Source organism: Mauremys mutica, chromosome 21, assembly GCF_020497125.1.
Source record: "Mauremys mutica isolate MM-2020 ecotype Southern chromosome 21, ASM2049712v1, whole genome shotgun sequence".
NCBI lineage: Eukaryota > Metazoa > Chordata > Testudines > Geoemydidae > Mauremys > Mauremys mutica.
In genome coordinates this window covers 19,032,529-19,052,571 of record NC_059092.1, presented here as the reverse complement: position 1 = coordinate 19,052,571, position 20,043 = coordinate 19,032,529, and the positions used below count along the sequence as shown (strand labels likewise).

Here is a 20,043-nt window from a genome sequence, read left to right as displayed (position 1 = left end):
GTACAGAGGGCAGCAAGAACTGCTGAAGGATCAGGGCTGGCTCTAGGTTTTCTGCTGCCCCAAGTGGCGGGAAAAAAAAAGCCGCGGCAGCGCGATCGCGCCACTCCATTCTTCAGCGACAATTTGGCAGATGGTCCTTTGCTCCGAGAGGGAGTGAGGGACCTGCCGCCGAAGACCTGGACCTGCTGCCTCAATAGCGGCCGGAGGGCCGCCCCTTGCTATTGGTTGCCCCAAGCACCTGCTTCTTGAGCTGGTGCCTGGAGCTGGCCCTGCGAAGGATGGACAAAGAGCAGAGCTAAGGCTGAGCATTTGCTTGGAATATTTTCAGCAGAACTTTACCAGAAACCCAAACAGTGCGTAACTCGTGGTGCTGGCTGGCAAAGAGTCTCTGAATGGAACAGAGCTGAATCTTGTCAAAGAGCCGCGCACAGCCCAGAGCTGGCCTGGCTCTGTTAGAAAAGAGAGAAGTGGGATCATCCCAGTGGAGCTGAGAGTAAAGCAAACACAGCTCATTTTTCAAGCTAGTGCTCTCCCTGCACCCAGTGGGATTGGGGAGCCGGAGTGCCTGGGAGGAGCTGTCTGTGCTCTCACTAGCGAGAGCTCCCTCTTCTTGCTAGTGCACGACTCTTAGGGTGAGATGCTGCCCTGTGCCGCTCCAAGCGCCTTTCTCCTGGCGAGCTCCGTGGCAGATGCTGCTTATCAAGAGTTTTCATAATCACTTGAAGGAGCCACTCCTGAGAGCACCCAGGGCTCTTTCATCTCCTCTGTCTTTCAACCAGGCGTCGTCCAGTGCTCTGGGTCTCTGCTGGCTCTCTGCCCTGTGGGGCCAGCATCCCCTCACACAGTGCAGTCAGCATGAGGGACACCACATGGCAGCTCAGCTCCTGATCAGCACCTCACTGGGGCAGTCTCTGCTCCCATATTTCATGGGCACTGGATCCAGTGACCTGGGTCAGGAGATTCCCCTGGGGAAGCAGAGGAGATCCACTCCCCATTCCTTCTAGCTGCTTCCTCTTGTCCCTGGCTCAGCCTCTCTCCTGCCCCCTTCCCTCCCCAGCTCCGAGCCTCGGCCTTTCCCTCTCGTGGCTCAGCTTTACAGGTTTGGCCAGACATGAATCTCATTCTCTGGGCTCCTGCCCCAGCAGATTCAGTCCCCAACGCAGGCCTCCTCCCTTCCGCTCTCCCCTCAGGAGCCTGCCTGGACACCCATAACTCTCTCCCAGGGCCATGCTCCCAGAGCGCAGGGCTGTTAACTCCATCCACCCATCCGCCTTCCCAGTGGCCTGCTGCTGGGCTCTCCCAGCACAAAGTGCTGCCTATCCCACGGGTACTAGCCCCGTCCTCTCCCTGCTGATGGGGCAATTGCAGCAGCGACCCTCTGCTCACTGGCACTCTCAGCAGCTCTTCCCTCCCTGGCTCCATCTGCTCCCACAACGCCTGTCCTCTCCCATGGCTCCCAAGGATTCCTGCTCCTTCCCCTCATCTCACGCCCCCAGGCCTTGAACGGCTCCATGGAGCTGCTTGTTTCACCTCCAGCCCACTGGGTTTTCCCACCCGCTCCTCAGCCTCCTGAACGTATAACAACCGTAGCCCTTCTTCAGATTCCCGCACTCGCCAGCCAGGGCACGCTGACAAGCTGCTTGGGCAGGGGAAGGAGCAGGCCCCTGACATGGGGGGAACTTGCACTCCTACCTAAGAGCTGGGGAGCAATCGGACAAGACGTCTGTGCAGATGTTGGTCAAGCCCCTCCCAGAGTCCGCACGCTCCTTTCAGGCCCCTTGTGGCTGTTATTCAGCATTCTGATCCTGTTGTGTTTGCCAGGCTCCAGCAATGCGCTGGGCAGCATCTAGCTGGCCCCGACCTACAGCTACTGGCGCCCCTCTCGTCTGCAAAGAGCCCCGTTCACAGGCCAGCGAAAGGATTTGCAATGTCTCGCCCTGGCTGGAGTGCTGGCAGCTGGATTCAAACCCAGGCCCTCTGGAGCTCAATGGAGGGGACTCGGCTGTCGGAGTTTGAAGGCCAGCTCTCGTACTGCTCTGTAGCAGGCTCGTCCGTCTCGCAATATGACCCAGTCGCCACTAGAGGGGGACAGAGCGCTGCCTGGAGTCGGTGGGGGCGATTTATTTGTCATTCATTATTCTCCCGGTGAAAAATAAAACTCCAGGCACCCAAGGCCAGTGTTTCCCCCAAGGAGTGCTGTGGCTGCTACGGGGTAGACCTGGGTTTGCAAAGTTGCTGCGGAGCTGTAGCTCCTGTTGCAGGCAGTAGTGGCCTGGGGTGCTCAGCACCTGTCTGGATCAGGCCCATTGGGAGGTGATTAACTTCAGGCATCCAGGTTTGGACATCGTGGTCATTAAGAAGCGCATGTGATTCAGCTAACCAGGCTGGAGGCTGTAACCGGTGTGGACACATGATCCACTGCAAAATCATGACTAACAAACAATCCGGAGCCATTTGTGGGTTGTTCCTGGACAGAACAAACTCCATATTCCAGTTTTATTGTGAGTTTCTCAGGGTTTGATCTGACTTTTTTCTTAAATCCTGGAGTCGTGAGAATTTCATCTTTCTTTTCAAGAGAAGGTACATTTCTAGGCCTCATGGTTGTGGCGAAAAGCTTGAAAGTGTGGCACCTCTAGAAAACAGAAGGCCAAGAGAAAGACCCAACATTTTATTATTGTTTAAAATCTATTGGTTTTTAAGCCAGTCTGATAATGTTTTGAGGTCGGATTCATGGTGTTTGAAGGTTTGGGGGGTTGGCCACTCTGCTGATTCACTGATTAAATGGTTGGCTAGAGATACCTGGCCACACCTGTCTCTTGAAAATACTGCTTCAGTCTATGGGAAAAGCATGCCACTTCCTGGTTTGCCTCCTGCCCATTCTCCATAGATTCCAAGGCCAGAATCATAGAAGATCAGGGTTGGAAGGGACCTCAGGAAGTCATCTAGTCCAACCCCCTGCTCAAAGCAGGACCAATCCCCAGACAGATTTTTACCCCAGTTGCCTAAATGGCCCCCTTAAGGATTGAACTCACAACCCTGGGTTTAGCAGGCCAATGCTCAAACCACTGAGATATCCCTCCCCCCTAAAGGGGGGACCATTGTGATCATTCAGTCCAACCCTCTGGAACTCTTCCACCATAATTCCTGCTGGAATGAGAGCAGATACTTCAGAAAAAAATCCAATCTTGACCCAAAAAAGGCCAGTGGTAGAGAGGCCGTGACTCTGATACTTGCTTTCTGCTCTGGTTTATTCATGGATCCAGTAGTGGGGAGAACCCAGAGCGCGGAGGAGTTGGGAGCCCTGGTTGCCGAGGGTGCCCAGGGAGGGGAGCTCAGTTCTACCGCTCTGCTGTGTGAGTGGGTTAGTAACTGAGAGGCAGAGAACAGACGTGTCGGGAAAACACGGCAAAGAGTTGAAATATCAATGCAAAAGGCGTTGTTCCAGGGGCGGAGCCTGGCTGGGAATCTTAGGAGGCCTTTGAAGTTCTAATGATGAAGAATTGAAGCCCAAGGGGACAGGGCTGGTCCCACTGACCCTTCCTCTCCGTGTGTGTGCTACCGAGATGACTGCCTGGGAGGGAGAGGATCTAATCATTGGGCCGGGGACTGCAGCAGGTTAACAATTAGTGAGGGATCTTGGAGCTCCTCTTGCTCCCCTGCTGCTCTTGAATATGCCTAGAAACGTTTTGGATGAAAGGGGCCCTGTATGAGGCATCTGGCATGACCTTCTGCACTGGGGCAGGGCTGACTGCGCCGTCTCTGTGCTGTCCCCGCTAACTGCGGGTCTAGTGCAGCTCCCCTGCAGTGGTGATCTCTCTCCTGCCATCCATCTCCATCCTCTGATGCAGGTCTTGTCCTATGTTCTTTTTCCCACTGGGAACCCAGGAGCAAGGCTTGGTGGGAGGTATTTTCTGTGCTTCTTGTGGGCTTTAGTTCTGTGCTATTCTGTGGCTGTTGTGTGGCTGAGTCACCCCTCGCCATGGTGAGCAGTTTCCCTTAACTGGACTGTTTAGTCTTCTATGTTTCAATTAATCCAGCTTCCTGACACGCTACGTATAGGCAGCATGTCTAGTGGTTAGAGCAAAGGAATCCATGTCAAGAGAGCTGACCTCTGTCCCTATCCAAGCCAATGTCTCACTGTGTCACTTTGGGTAAGACACTCAGCACCCCCTGCCTCAGTTTCCCCACCTGTAAAGTAGGGATAAGGCTGTTTACTCTTACGAGCCACAGATTAAGTGCAAAATATAATCATCATTTTACTGACAAGTAAAACCAGTCAGATTTCTGCAGACTGGGCCAATCGCATCATGTCCTGCCGCACGTCTAAGGGATTGTGAGCCTCATTCTTATGCCATAAGAACAGGGTATCTGCTTCCATACATGAACACATAGTCTGGAGACTGCATCCTTAGGGCTAGATGGGAACTACACACGTGTCCAATAGCCGTTTATTTTCTAATAATGTAAATGCTCGTTACTTCTCCCCCTGCACACAGGGACCTGGGTACGCAGCTCCGGATGGGTCCTAGATTGGACAGAATGTAGCTGCTTCGTTTCCTGCCGCTGCCCAAGGCACGATGCCGCGGGAGGGTTGCGCTGCCGGAGCCATGCAGCACAAGCTGAGGCTGCCAGGCATACATGGAACCTTAACCCTGGATCTTAGCAGGCTTCCAAAGCCTTCCAGGTCGCTCACGGTGAGATCCGAGGCCGTGTCTTTGCTGGTCTAGGGAGCTGTTTACAAATACAGTGTCTGATTTCCACGTGGTGGATCCCAGCAGGGCCTATGCTAGCAGTGACCTCCCTGCTGCCTGGCTGGCGAGTAGCGTGTCGCCGAGGGTGCGGGTAGCCTGCTGCACCATTCCAAGCAGGAAATCTCCTGGGCCCAGCCCCTTGCTGGGCAAATTACCCAGGGCAAATAGGCAGAAAATCTTCTGATTAACAATAACAAATAACAATGGATGTGAGATCTCGGAGGTAATGACTGTGTGCTGAGGGCAAGGCAGCTCTTTGGCAGTCCGCGCAGCGCCTCACCGGGAGCACAGGGCCTCGTCCTGCTGCCGAGCCAATGAAACCCTGGAAATTCTTTCCAATTGTTCTGCTAAGATTAATAAATGGCTCCAAAGCCCCTAATCTGCTCTGTCAGGAGCGTGATGCCGGGGCCCCTCGCAGTCAGCTCGCTTCCCCGCTACCTGCCTCTGCCACTCGTTCCCTGAGCTGTAATAGTAAGTGAAGGTGGTGCTGTTCCTCCGGCTGCATGGAGCCCGCCCTTGCTAGAGGAGAATGCCCTGTTTGCTGGAGTCTCCGGCCTGGCCTTGAGGGAGCCCCGCAGCGGCGGGTTCAGCTCTGGTGTTTATTGTTTGTATTCCAGTTTCCAGAGTCTCCAGCCAGGATCAGGCCCGGCTGCTGCCCAGGTCTGGTCTCCACACCACTTTTGTGCCAACTGAATTACTTCACTTAGGGCTGTGATTTTCTACTGAGAGTGAAATGAGTGCAACCCCCAGTGTGGACACAGGTATGTCGGTGCAAAGGAGCCCGATCCTGGAGAGGCGAGAAGGATCAGGGTGGATGCTTGGCAGCTGTCTGATGACATCGTCAGTGGCCCAAGGTCCCTGCTTCTGTGCCTGCAGGTGCCGGCTGATATTTTGAGCTGCCTCCCCAAAGCCTTGCAATTGGGGTGGCCACCCTGGAGCTCACACTCTGGCCAATGTGCCTTGGGGCCATGCCTTTCTAATTGCTGGCAACCGGACCCCTGAGGTCCTGCCCCACCTGTTCCCTTGAGGCCATGCCCCCTTTTCCGCCTCTTCCCCCAAGGTCTCACCCCTGTTGCTTGCACCTCTCTCCCCTCCCCTCCCCCGCCCCTCCCCTTGCTGGATTGTCTCCACCTCCCTCCCGCCACAGCTGGGCTCCCTCTGCTCCGGGAGCTGCTGCAGCCTGACAAGGAGCTGGCCTGCAGGTAGAAGGTGGCCCCGGCTGAGCAGGGGCTGGCGTGGGTTAATGACCCGGCGCCTCCCCCTGGCCCGTGGTAGCCAGACTGTTGGTGTCCAGTCAGTGTATCTGACTGGACACTGCCAGGTCCTCTTTTCGACGGGACTTTCCAATAAAAAACCAGGCACCTGGCATCCCTAACTGGCACCCGGGCAAAGAAGCCAAAAACCAGACTGTCCGGGTAAAACCCGAATGTGTGACAGCCCTACCCAGAGTCCAGGTACCCTCCTGCGAAGCAGGGCTGCAGACACCCCGATCTGAGAGGGAGCCAGTGTCTGGCCTTTCTGAGCACCTTTCCCCTGCCTTCCACATGGCAAAGCAAGCTCGAGCCAGCAGCGTTTCACCCACATGCTCACGGTGTGTCTGCTACCAACGGGCTCTCGAGCTGGTGGTGTTGCTGTGCTGCGCGGGGGTCGAGGCTCGGTGCTGGCGAAGTGCAGGGAGGGTTACAGGCCACGGCAGGGGTGGCTCCAAGCCGGAGGGCTAAGAGATCGTCCAAGCCAAAGATCAAGCAGTAGCGAAGCAGGGAGAGGCTGGAGAGAGCGGGTGGGAGGGTCGATTGCTGGTCGATAGGAGCAATGGAAGGTCAGTTTGACCTGCTTCTCATACAAGGCTGAGCCTGCTGAGAGACTCCGGGAATCCGCAATCTCCTGTTTGCCTTACAAGCATTATTGACTGAAGCGTCCAGGGAAACAAACCAGTCGCAGAGCATTTCTGGGACAGGCGTGCGCTTCCCGCAGCCACCGTGCCTGTGGCTAATTCTGAGCAGTTGCTGAACTGCTGGGCACATCAGTATGGGACTAATGGGAGCCGAGCGTATCAGATTGCAGCCGGCAGGCAGCTCCCCCCTCTCTGCTTTTATTCCATGCTGGCTTCCTCTCCGTTCTCCCCGAAGACATTGAACTGACTTAAATAGAAAACTCTTGAGAGTGTTTAAAGGCATCCTTGTCTCTCCCCTGGCCTAAGCAGCTTTCCTCTCCCTGGATTGATTTGTCTGGTTCTCCTCCTTGAGCTGGACTCCCTGTGGTAGGAGGGCATTAGAAGGAGTGACTTTGATGGCACTCCTCGTGCAGCCTGTCCCCTGCAGTCTGTTCGTGAGAACACCAGTCTCTCGTGTGGTGTTAGCAGAGGTGTGTTGGGGGCTGCTTTGGGCTGGACAGCAGGGCAGCATTTGGTCTGCAGACTTCAAACCCCGATCACACCATGCATGAAGTGAGTTGAAAGGGCTCAGCTGAGCCTCCAGAAGACGATGAGAAACTGCCAGCCCAGCGAGGTGAGTGCTGCACTGGGCCGGGGCAGGCTCAGGAGAATGTGCCAAGTCCTTCCCCTCCTCTCCTGGCCCCTCCTGCTCTCTGTCATCTCCCACCCCCCATTTCCTCAGGAGGGGCTGATACATGGGAGTGCCAATGTGCTGGACGGTGCATGGATCCTTGTGCAGAGGACCCTGGTCTGCAGCAGTTTGCAGAGCCTGGCTGAGCACACAGCCCCCTGTTAGCAGAACATCACCGGGGCTAGAGCCCTGTCCCTCCCCAGCCCAGCAAGGGACCTGCACTACGAACTCTCAGTGACTCCAGGCAAGAAGAGCCTCTGCAAATCGGCCTGTTCCCCTTAGTCACCTGCTCCCTGTCTGTGAGCAGAGTAACAGCTAGGGACCCCAGCGCCCCAAAGGGTGAGACCCTCAGCAGGGATCCTGACACAAGGAAGAAAGGAGAGCAGCAGAGTATGGACCCTGGACTTCAGAAAAACAGACTTTGACTCCCTCAGGATCCCCTGGGAGAATAACAGGAGGGGGAAAGGAGTCCAGGAGAGCTGGCTGTATTTTAAAGAATCCTTCTTGAGGGCGCAGGGACAAACCATCCCGATGTGTAGAAAGAACAGTAAATATGGCAGGCGACCAGCTTGGCTTAACAGTGAAATCCTTGCTGATCTTAAACACAAAAAAGAAGCTTACAAGAAGTCGAAGATTCGACAGATGACCAGGGAGGAGTATAAAAATATTGCTCAGGCACGCAGGAGTGAAATCAGGAAGGCCAAATCACATTTGGAGTTGCAGCTAGCAAGAGATGTTAAGAGTAACAAGAAGGGTTTCTTCAGGTATGTTAGCAACAAGAAGGTGGTCAAGGAAAGTGTGGGCCCCTTACTGAATGAGGGAGGCAACCTAGTGACAGCAGCAAAGAGTCCTGTGGCACCTTATAGACTAACAGACGTTTTGGAGCATGAGCTTCCGTGGGTGAATACCCACTTCGTCGGATGCATGTAGTAGAAATTTCCAGAGGCAGGTATATATATGCAAGCAAGAAGCAGGCTAGAGATAACGAGGTTAGTTCAATCATGGAGGATGAGGCCCTCTTCTAGCAGCTGAGGTGTGAAAACCAAGGGAGGAGAAACTGGTTTTGTAGTTGGCAAGCCATTCACAGTCTTTGTTTAATCCTGAGCTGATGGTGTCAAATTTGCAGATGAACTGAAGCTCAGCAGTTTCTCTTTGAAGTCTGGTCCTGAAGTTTTTTTGCTGCAGGATGGCTACCTTTAGATCTGCTAATGTGTGTCCAGGGAGAAGTGTTCTTGTATATTGCCATTCCTAATATCTGATTTGTGTCCATTTATCCTTTTCCGTAGGGACTGTCCAGTATGGCCAATGTACATAGCAGAGGGGCATTGCTGGCATATGATGGCGTATATTGCATTGGTGGATGTGCAGGTGAATGAACCGGTGATGGTGTGGCTGATCTGGTTAGGTCCTGTGATGGTGTCGTTGGTGTAGATATGTGGGCAGAGTTGGCATCGAGGTTTGTGGCATGGATTGGTTTCTGAGTTAGAGTTACTATGGTGCAGTGTGCAGTTACTGGTGAGAATATGCTTCAGGTTGGCAGGTTGTCTGTGGGTGAGGACTGGCCTGCCACCCAAGGCCTGTGAAAGTGAGGGATCATTGTCCAGGATGGGCTGTAGATCCCTGATGATGCGTTGGAGGGGTTTTAGCTCGGGACTGTATGTGATGGCCAGTGGAGTCCTGTTGGTTTCTTTCTTGGGTTTGTCTTGCAGTAGGAGGCTTCTGGGTACACATCTGGCTCTGTTGATCTGCTTCCTTATTTCCTCGTGCGGGTATTGTAGTTTTGAGAATGCTTGGTGAAGATTTTGTAGGTGTTGGTCTCTGTCTGAGAGGTTGGAGCAGATGCGGTTGTACCTCAGTGCTTGGCTGTAGACAATGGATCGTGTGGTGTGCCCGGGATGGAAGCTGGAGGCATGAAGGTAGGCATAGCGGTCAGTAGGTTTTCGGTATAGGGTGGTGTTAATGTGACCATCACTTATTTGCACCGTGGTGTCTAGGAAGTGGACCTCCCGTGTAGATTGGTCCAGGCTGAGGTTGATGGTGGGGTGGAAGCTGTTGAAATCGTGGTGGAATTTTTCAGAGTCTCCTTCCCATGGGTCCAGATGATGAAGATGTCATCAATGTAGCGTAGGTAGAGAAGGAGCGTGAGTGGACGAGAGCTGAGGAAGTGTTGTTCCAGGTCAGCCATAAAACATGCATCCGACAAAGTGGGTATTCACCCACGAAAGCTCATGCTCCAAAACGTCTGTTAGTCTATAAGGTGCCACAGAACTCTTTGCTCCTTTTACAGATCCAGACTAACACGGCTACCCCTCTGATACTTGACACCATGTAATCAATGCTTTTTTTGCCTCTGTCTTCACGAACAAGGTCAGTTCCCAGACTACTGCACTGGGCAGCACAACATGGGGAGGAGGTGACCAGCCGTCTGTGGAGAAAGAAGTGGTTCAGGACTATTTAGAAAAGCTGGACGAGCACAAGTCCATGGGGCTGGATGCGCTGCATGCGAGGGTGCTAAAGGAGTTGGCAGATGTGATTGCAGAGCCATTGGCCATTATCTTTGAAAACTCATGGCAATCAGGGGAGGTCCCGGATGACTGGAAAAAAGACTAATGTAGTGCCCATCTCTAAAAAAGGGAAGAAGGAGGATCCAGGGAATTACAGGCCAGTCAGCCTCACCTCAGTCCCTGGAAAAATCATGGAGCAGGTCCCCAAGGAATCAATTCTGAAGCCCTTAGAGGAGAGGAAAGGAAAGTGATCAGGCACAGTCAGCATGGATTCACCAAGGGCAAGTCATGCCTGAGGGGAAAGCAATGGACGTGTTATTCCTTGACTTTAGCAAAGCTTTGGATACGGTCCCCCCCAGTATTCTTGCCAGCAAGTTAAAGAAGTATGGGCTGAATCAATAAGGTGGATAGAAAGCTGGCTAGATCGTCGGGCTCAACGGGTAGTGATCAATGGCTCCATGTCTAGTTGGCAGCCGGTATCAAGCAGAGTGCCCCAAGGGTCGGTCCTGGAGCCAGTTTTGTTCAATATCTTCATTAACGATCTGGAGGATGGCGTGGACTGCACCCTCAGCAAGTTTACAGATGACACTAAACTGGGAGGAGTGGTAGATACGCTGGAGGGTAGGGATAGGATACAGAGGGACCTAGACAAATTAGAGGATTGGGCCAAAAGAAATCTGTTGAGGTTCAGCAAGGACAAGTGCAGAGTCCTGCACTTAGGACAGAAGAATCCCATGCACTGCTACAGACTAGGAACCAAGTGGCTAGGCAGCAGTTCTGCAGAAAAGGACTTAGTGATTACAGTGGAAGAGAAGTTGGATATGAGTCAACAGTGTGCCCTTGTTGCCAAGAAGGTTAATGGCATTTCGGGCTGTATAAGTAGGGGCTCGAGCCTACTATTCAACATTGGTGAGGCCTCATCTGGAGTACCGTGTCCAGTTTTGGGCCCCACACTACAAGAAGGATGTGGAAAAATTGGAGAGAGTCCAGCAGAGGGCAACAAAAATGATTAGGGGGCTGGAGCACATGACTTAGGAGGAGAGGCTGAGAGAACTGGGATTGTTTAGTCTGCAGAAGAGAAGAAGGAGGGGGGATTTGATAGCTGCTTTCAACTACCTGAAAGGGGGTTCCAAAGAGGATGGATCTAGACTGTTCTCAGTGGTAGCAGATGACAGAACAAGGAGTAATGGTCTCAAGTTGCAGTGGGGGAGGTTTAAGTTGAACATTAGGAAAAACTTTTTCACTAGGAGGGTGGTGAAACACTGGAATGGGTTCCCTAGGGAGGTGGTGGAATCTCCTTCCTTGGAGGTTTTAAGGTCAGGCTTGACAAAGCCCTGGCTGGGATGATTTAGTTGGGAATTGGTCCTGCTTTGAGCAGGGGGTTGGACTAGATGACCTCCTGAGGTCCCTTCCAACCCTGATATTCTATGATTCTAATCAGGTGCAAGGTGCTGCCCTGTGCAGGGATGGGTGAGGGACAGGGCAGACCAAACAGGAATCAGACCCACCACACCCTTCCCCCACACTCACAGCTCCCCTAAAGATCTGTCACACTAGCTTCACCTCTGGTTTGCTCTGCAGTCACCATTCACCTCTCCCAGCTCTGCACTGTCCCCTCCTGTAGGAGGTAAGTGGGGAGAGGTGCTGGGAGAGGAGTCCGGGGGCATTTGTCCCCTCTGCCGACATCCCACCACTTTATACCTCTAGAACAAAGACTGCAGGATGGGGGGCTCTCTCCTGGGAAGCAGGGATTCTGAAAAAGATTGGGGGTGTGTGTGCATACTCAGCTGAACACAAGCTCCCAGTGCGACACTGTGACCAAATGGGCTAACTCGATTATGGGATGCAAGAACAGGGGACTCTCGAGTAGGAGAGTGGTTAAATTGGAAAAGATGGGGATCGAAATGAAAATCCAGAGGTGGATAAGGAGCTGGTTAAAGGGGAGACTGCAGAGGGTCGTATTGAAGGGTGATCTGTTGGGTTGGAGGGGGGTTACCAGTGGAGTTCCTCAAGGTTCGGTTTTGGGTCCGATTTTATTCAATCTATTTATCGCTGACCTCGGAACCAAAAGTAGGAGTGGGCTGATAAAGTTTGCGGATGACACGAAGTTGGGAGGTATTGCCAATTCGGAAAAGGATCGGGATATCCTCCAGGGAGATTTGGATGACCTTGTAAACTGGAGTATTAGTAACAGGATGAAATACAATAGTGAGAAGTGTAAGGTTATGCATTTAGGGATGACTAACAAGAATTTTAGTTATAAGCTGGGGACGCACCAGTTGGAAGTAACGGAGGAGGAGAAGGACCTAGGAGTCCTGGTTGATTGTAGGATGACTATGAATAGGCAATGTGATGTGGCCGCTAAAAAAGCTAATGCGGTCTTGGGATGCATTAGGCGAGGTATTTCTAGTAGAGATAAGGAGGTGCTAGTCCCGTTATATAAGGCGTTGGTGAGACCTCATTTGGAGTATTGTGTGCAGTTTTGGTCTCCCATGTTTAAGAAGGATGAATTCAAACTGGAACGGGTACAAAGAAGGGCCACTAGAATGATCCGAGGAATGGAAAGCCTGTCATATGAAAGGAGACTTGAGGAGCTCGGTTTGTTTTCCTTAACCAAAAGAAGGATAAGAGGAGATATGATTGCACTCTTTAAATATATCAGAGGGATAAATACCAGGGAAGGAGAGGAATTATTTCAGCTCAGTGCTAATGTGGACACGAGGACAAACGGATATAAATTGTCAGTCAGGAAATTTAGGCTTGAAATTAGACGAAGGTTTCTAACCATCAGAGGAGTGCAATTCTGGAACAGCCTACCGAGGGAAACAGTGGGGGCAAAGGACGTCCATGACTTTAAGATTAAGCTAGATAAGTTTATGGAGGGGATGGTATGATAGGATAACGGGTTTAGTCAATAGGTCAATAACGTGTCACAATGGTAATTAGTACAAAGGGTCAATGATAGGATATTGTTAGCCTTTTTCCAGAGGGTCTGGCTGGAGAGTCTTGCCCGCATGCTCGGGGTTCAGCTGATCGCCATATTTGGGGTCGGGAAGGAATTTTCCTCCAGGATAGATTGGCAGTGGCCCTGGAGGTTTTTCGCCTTCCTCCGAAGCATGGGGCAGGGGTCGCTTGCTGGTGGATTATCTGCTACTAGAAGTCTTTAAATCATGATTTGGAGCATTCAACAGCAGAGTCAAGGGAGAGAATTATTTCAGGAGTGGGTGGATCGGTTTATGTGGCCTGCATCTTGCAGGAGGTCAGACTAGATGATCATAATGGTCCCTTCTGATCTTGAATTCTATGATTCTATGAGGAGCACAGATGTCATTTTATCTCTGTGTTTGGCATTGGTGTGACTGCTGCTGGGATCCTGTGTCCAGTTGTGGTGCCCACAATTCAAGGAGCATGTGGATATATTAGAGCTGGTTCAGCGAAGAGCCACACGAATCATTAAAGGATTAGAAGACCAGCCTTAGAGTGACAGACTCAAGGAGATCCATCTACTTAGCTTAACAAAGAGAAGCTTAAGGGGTGACTTGGTCACAATGTTGGAGTGCCCACATGGGGAATAAATATTTAAAAATGGGCTCTTCCGTCTAGCAGAGAAAGGTCTAACACGATCTGATGGCTGGAAGTTGGAGCGGGAAAATTGGGGCTGGAAATAAGACGTACATTTTTGACAGTGAGGGTAAACAACCGTTGGAACAATTTTCCAAGGGTTGTGGAGGATTCTCCATCACTGACAATTTTTAAATGAAGACTGGACATTGTTCTACAAGATCTGCTCTAGGAATTATTCTGGGGAAGTTCTCTGGTCTGAGTTATAAGGGAGGTCAGACTAGGTGATCCCAGTGGTCTCTTCTGGCCTTGGAATCCATGAAGCTACGAGTGTAGGTTAGTGGTTCTCAAACTTTTGTAGTGGTGACCCCTTTTGCCCAGCATGCCTGAGGGCAACTGCTCTTATAAATCAAAAACACTTTTAAAAAAAAATATTTAACACCATTATAAATGCTGAAGGTGAAGCAGGGTTTGGGGTGGAGGCTGACAGCTCGCGACCCCCCAGGTCATAACCTTGCGACCCCCTGAGGGGTCCCGACCCCCAGTTTGAGAACCCCTGGTGTAGGTGGATATGGGAGCACACAGTACTCCTGAGGGCATTCTGCACCAATACAATAAACCAGGGGTAGGCAACCTATGGCACGCGTGCCGAAAGCGGCACACAAGGTGATTTTTCAGTGGCACTCACACTGCCCAGGTCCTGGCCACCGGTCCGGGGGGCTCTGCATTTTAATTTAGTTTTAAATGAAGCTTCTTAACATTTAAAAAATCTTATTTACTTTACATACAGCAATAATTTAGTTATATATTACAGACTTGTAGAAAGAGACCTTCTAAAAATGTTAACGTATTATTGGCATGCAAAACCTTAAATTAGAGTGATTAAATGAAGACTCGGCACAGCACTTCTGAAAGGTTGCCGACCCCTGCAATAAAAATTCTGTGCACAATATTTTAAAATCTGCAAAATTCTGCAAATTTTATTTGTCAAATCAATGTCGAGGCTCCAGCATGGCCTTGGGCAGCACAGGCCACTGGCTGCACAGGGTGGGAGATCATTGCATAGCTCCCCCCCGGGACACAGACTCAGCGGTGAGGCTGCACCCAGCCCAGACAGCGGAGGACATGGCCGGCCCCTCTGTGCCACGTGCACCAGGTGTGGGCAGGCAGACTCAGCCCAGCAGGATCCAAGTGTGGAGGGGATCTAGGGGTGGGTTGAGAGGGTTCTGTGTGGGGCAATCTGGGTGTGTGGGGGATCTGGATGCACAGGGGCTTGTTGGGGAGTTCTGGTAAAGGGACTCTGCAGGGGGTCCAGATGCTGGGGGAGTGGGGCTCAGTGGGGTGGGAGTCCAGGTGCAGCTGGTTGGGGCTCAGGGAGGTGAGGATCTGGGTGCAAGTGGCTCGTCAGGGTGGTCCAGGTGCAGGGACAGTGGAGCTCATCAGGCTGGTTCTGAGTGTGGGGGTGAGGCTTGGCAGGAGGGTCTGGGTATGAGGGGGTCTGGATGCATGGGGATTGGGTGGATGGGGGAGTAGCTCCCTGTAAAGGGATCCCTCCCCCTTCAGCTGAGGAGTGATGGGCGCAGGAAGTGGGAATGAGGGGGGAATTTGCAGAGCTTCCTGCAGCTGGAGGAGAAATCTGGAAGTGGGTCTGACATGGGCCCCAGATGCTGTGTAGGGGAACAGGAAGTCCCGTCCTCCCCAACCCAGCTGGGACTAGTAGCTGAGCCTGGCACGGGGTAGGAGCCGCAAGCCAGGTCTTCCCCAGTTCTGCCCCCTGCCTCACAGTGATTTACCTCTCTGCTGGCTGCCCTGGGTGCCCAAAACACACTGCTGGAGAGGGTTGCATGTCTGCTCTTGTGGCTTCCCTTTGCTTCCCCGTCAGAAAGTCAGTTTTCTGCGGGGAAGCAAAGAAACTGCAGGAGACACAAATTCCGGATGTTCGCAGTGGTGCAGAATTCCCCCAGGAGTAACAGCCTCACGGTATAGGTGGGTGTACTGTGTGGGGGTAGGAGCACACGGCCTCACGGTGTAGCTTGGGGTGTGCTGTGGGGTGGGAGCACATGGCTTCACAGTGTAGCTTGGGATGTGCTGTGGGGTGGGAGCACAGAGCCTCACAGTGTAGCTTGGGGTGTGCTGTGGGAGCACAGAGCCTCACAGTGTAGGTTGGGGTGTGCTGTGGGGTGGGAGCACAGAGCCTCACAGTGTAGCTTGGGGTGTGCTGTGAGGTGGGAGCACATGGCTTCACGGTGTAGCTTGGGGTGTGCTGTGGGGTGGGAGCACAGAGCCTCACAGTGTAGCTTGGGGTGTGCTGTGGGGTGGGAGCACACGGTCTCACGGTGTAGCTTGGAGTGTGCTGCTTTTCAGGCTGTTTGTGAAAGGTGAGCAGTTTTCTAATGCCTTTTTTCCTCCCGTGTTTTCCAGTGAACTTGCTGGACACAGCAGTGATCCCTGGGGACTGGGGCTGGCTGACCTACCCGTCGCACGGGGTGAGTATGAGGCTATTGGCACACTGAAGAAATGGGGACTTTGGGAACCGGCAGTGCATGTTGCCTGTGGCCCTTCTGGGCAGCTTCGGTGTAAATGGAAAGGAGAGAGCAATGCCTTCTCCCTGTTGAACATACAAGCCTCTTCAGCCTGCAGCTGAGCTTGGCAGAGTTTGCCTGAAGGGTCTGGGGCACAGCGCTGTTGCCCTGGGGTGTCTCCTCGGCACGGGTGGGTGTCTGTGGAGAGGTGTTCTCAGGCCCTACTCGGCTGTACTGGTCTGAGCATGTGCAGGAGTTGGAGTCTCCTTTGCTTGTTGTCTAGCACAACCCAGGAGGCTGGAGTTACACGGCAGTTTCTTATCAGCCTCAAGATTACCACAATTGGCACTAATAGAACAACAGGTATTTGTGTGGCAGAAAACTGGTATTGTTAAAAGACAACTCTGTAAGATAGCACAGCTGGTGACACACCTCGACAGGCTATGAAAGGGCTATAACCACAACCCCCTGATTCCTACCCACAGCTGGAAACAGCACGTTACCATCACGCCTACCCACAAGCAAGCAAGCCACCATTCAGACACACCAACTGCCCTCCAGACACGGGCACACCTTCCCTTGCACCTCACATGGATGCACACACCCTACACGCACACAGTTCCCCATGTTCATCTTCCCCCGCCCATGGACAGCACCCCTGACAACACACGTTTATAGTGGACCCAGCCTGGGAGCGAAATACCAACCAACACCAATTTGTTTGCCCAGTTACTGTTTGCTTTCTGCTGATTGTGCCTTCTCAGCTGTGATTTGCAGCCCATCTGCTCCTCTCCCAGGTGGCTGTGTCACCGAGTGCCCCCACTGCCTCTTGGCATTATGCTGGGCACTGCCGCGGGCCAGTGTCACAAGATGGAAATGGGACTTGGAGAGTGCCAGGTTCTCCTGTGGTTTCATTGTCTCCGTTGGGCACATTGAGCCTCCCTCACACTGAATAGCACTTTTCTGTGCCAGACATGGACTCGGGCACACTTCACGATGAGACGGGATCAGCATCTGGCCATCCGTGTGCACATCCCTGAGTCAGGGAGGGGCTGTTATGCCTAGAACTAGGCAGGTGCTGCCAATCACAACGAAGCAACACAGCTTCTAGCGTAACTGAAATGTGCAGCGTTGGGGTGCCGGAGTGGCCTTCTCAAAAGTGTTGAGTTTTTACGTTCCCCTTTTTCTTCTCCTCTCTAAACTCAGTGGCCCTAATTTTTTCAATTCCTTCTCATAGAGGAATCGTTCCAAGCCTCCAATCCTTTTCTCTGATCTGTTGCTGGAGTCTTTCTCTCTCTGCTCTATCTGTTTGAGAAGGAGTGATCCAAACTGTGAATTTTTAATAATAACGATGATGAGATTTTATATAGAATATTATCAAATATGTAAGTACATCAAATCCTTGGCTCAGCTCCGATTTTAGCACTTAGAAACTGCAATGATGAGTACCCTGTGTGATAGACCCAGGCCAGCTGGGAACAGCAGAGTAGTCGAAGGGAGAGATACTGGCCACTGGATAAGCAGTTTTCTGTTCCCTGAGTGACCAGAGCAGGGGCTGCTCCAGACTAATGAGAACACCTGACTCCAATTAACCTGCTAAGAGTCAGGTGAGGCTGTTAAGCACCTGACTCTAATTAAGGCCCCTCTGATGCTATAAAAGGGCTCACTCCAGTCAGGCTAGAGGTAGCCAGGGAGCCAGAGGAGAGGAAGTGCGTGCGAGGAACTGGGAGCAAGAGGCGTGCAAGAAGCTGAGTGAGTAGGCATCCTGCTGGAGGACTAAGGAGTACAAACGTTATCAGACACCAGGAGGAAGGTCCTGTGGTGAGGATAAAGAAGGTGTTTGGAGGAGGCCATGGGGAAGTAGCCCAGGGAGTTGTAGCTGTCATGCAGCTGTACCAGGAAGCACTCTAGACAGCTGCGATCCACAGGGCCCTGGGCTGGAACCCGGAGTAGAGGGTGGGCCCGGGTTCCCCCCAAACCTCCCAACTCCTGATCAGACACAGGAGGAATTGACCTGGACTGTGGCTTCTATCAGAGGGGAAGGTCTCTGGCCTGTTTCCCGACCCACAGGGTGAATCTGTGAGGTGAGCAAATCTGCTGATAAGCGCAGGACCCAACAAGGTAGAGGAGGAACTTTGTCACACCTGCAAACAGAATATATTGTAGATGGTTAGACCTTTTCCATCCACGCTGCCTATCTGCATACGAGCCCCAGACTGTTCCTCACAATATGGTCTCCAGTGCTTTGTCCAGCCTAGGTTTAAATACTCAGGCAATGAGGCTTTTGCCACATCCTTCAGGAAACAACTCCACATCTTCATCCAGTAAAACCCTGCTTCGGTGCTGTTTGACATTCAGAGTCAATTTTCCTTTGTTCGCTTTCATTCTGTTCCCCTTTGTAACGTCCTGCACCTAATTCCTTCCCCTCTTAGGCCTGGTCTACACTAGGTGTTTAAACCGGTTTTAGGAGCGTAAAACCGATTTAACACCACACCCGTCCACACTGAGAGGCCCTTTATATCGGTATAAAGGGCACTTTAAACCGGTTTCTGTACTCCTCCCTAACGAGAGGAATAGCGCTAATATCGGTATTACCATATCGGATTAGGGTTAGTGTGGCCGCAGATCGACGGTATTGGCCTCCGGGCGGTATCCCACAGTGCACCACTGACCGCTCTGGACAGCAATCTGAACTCGGATGCAGTGGTCAGGTAGACAGGAAAAGCCCCGCGAACTTTTGAATATTTCCTGTTTGCCCAGCGTGGAGCTCCGATCAGCACGTGTGGTGATGCAGTTAAAAATCAAAATAAAGAAAGAGCTCCCGCATGGACCATGCGGATGTGATCGCTGTAAGGGCAGGCAAATCTGTTCTATCAGCGCTCCGTTACAGAAGAAGAAATTCAAAATCATTTTTAAAATATCTCCAGACAGATGCCATAGCAGGGACTCAGCGCACTGCTGCGTGACAAGCGTAACGGAAAGCCAAAGAATCAAATGGACGCTCATGGACTGGAGGACTCAATCTATCCCACAGTTCCTGCAGTCTCTGAAAAGCATTTGCATTCTTGGCTGAGCTCCAAATGCTTCTAGGGTCAAACACAGTGTCCATGGTGGGTCAGGGCATAGCTAGGCAATTTACGCACCCCCCCACCCACCCCCAGAAGTGAAAGGGAAAACAATCCTCTCTTGACTCTTTTACATGTCACCCTATCTTTACTGAATGCTGCAGATAGACGCGATGCTGCAGCACTCAACACCAACATCCTTGCTCCCCCCACGCCATGGGTGGCTGATGATGCATTATGACTGGTATCCGTCCTCATCATCAGCCTATTGGCACATGGGGCAGTGCAAAAGGACTGGTAACCATGCTGACTAGCATCGGTAAGGTCAATCAAGGGTGCCTGGTCCTAATTTTTCGTGGTAGATGGTACAGTATGGCTGATAACCATCGTCATCATAGCAACAGGGGGCTGAGCTCCATCAGCCCCCACCCTTCATGTGTAAAGAAAAGATTCAGTTGCCCCTGGACTAGCAGAGGGATGCTGGGCTCCTCTCCTCCACACTCCTTACTGTCCTGTCTGGACTATCATAGCAGCTGGAGGCTGCCTTCCACTCATATCTCACTAACAAGTCACTGTGTCTTATTCCTGCATTCTTTATTATTTCATCACACAAGTGTGGAGACAATACTATGGTAGCCCAGGAAGGCTGGGGGAAGAACGGAATCAACAGGTGGGGTTGTTGCAGGAGCACCTCCTGTGAATAGCATACAGCTCATAATCTATGCAGGATCTGACACAGAGCAGCTGTGCTCTCTGGTTCTATGATACAGTGGTTCTCTAGTACACTTGCCCATATTCTAGGCAGGACTGATTCTATTTTTAGATACCAAAAAGGAGGGATTGACTCAGGGAGTCATTCCCAATTTTGGCTTTTGCGCCCCTGGCTGATCTCAGCCGGGGCACTTATGACAGCAGCAAATGGTGCAGTGCAAAAGGACTGGTAGCCACGATCATCTTATTACCAATTTATGGTATGGTAGATGGTGCAATATGGCTGGTAACCATCTCTGCTATCATGCAAAAGCAAAAGCATGTTGCTGTGTAGCGCTGCTGAATCGCCTCTGTGAGCGGCATCT

At 52.0% G+C, this 20,043-nt stretch overlaps 1 protein-coding gene across 4 annotated transcripts in view; it reads left to right on the top strand.

Annotated features, from left to right (window-relative positions):
* Positions 1-20,043, top strand: part of EPHA8 (EPH receptor A8) — a 133,565-nt gene that overhangs the window by 12,142 nt on the left and 101,380 nt on the right. For all 4 annotated transcript variants that reach the window (XM_044996385.1, XM_044996383.1, XM_044996384.1 and 1 more), the window contains exon 2: positions 15,802-15,866. Coding sequence is in view for 3 of the 4 variants with exons in the window: in XM_044996383.1 (XP_044852318.1) it covers positions 15,802-15,866 (65 nt within the window). In the remaining variant the exon portion in view is untranslated. The remainder of the gene's footprint in view (positions 1-15,801; positions 15,867-20,043) is intronic.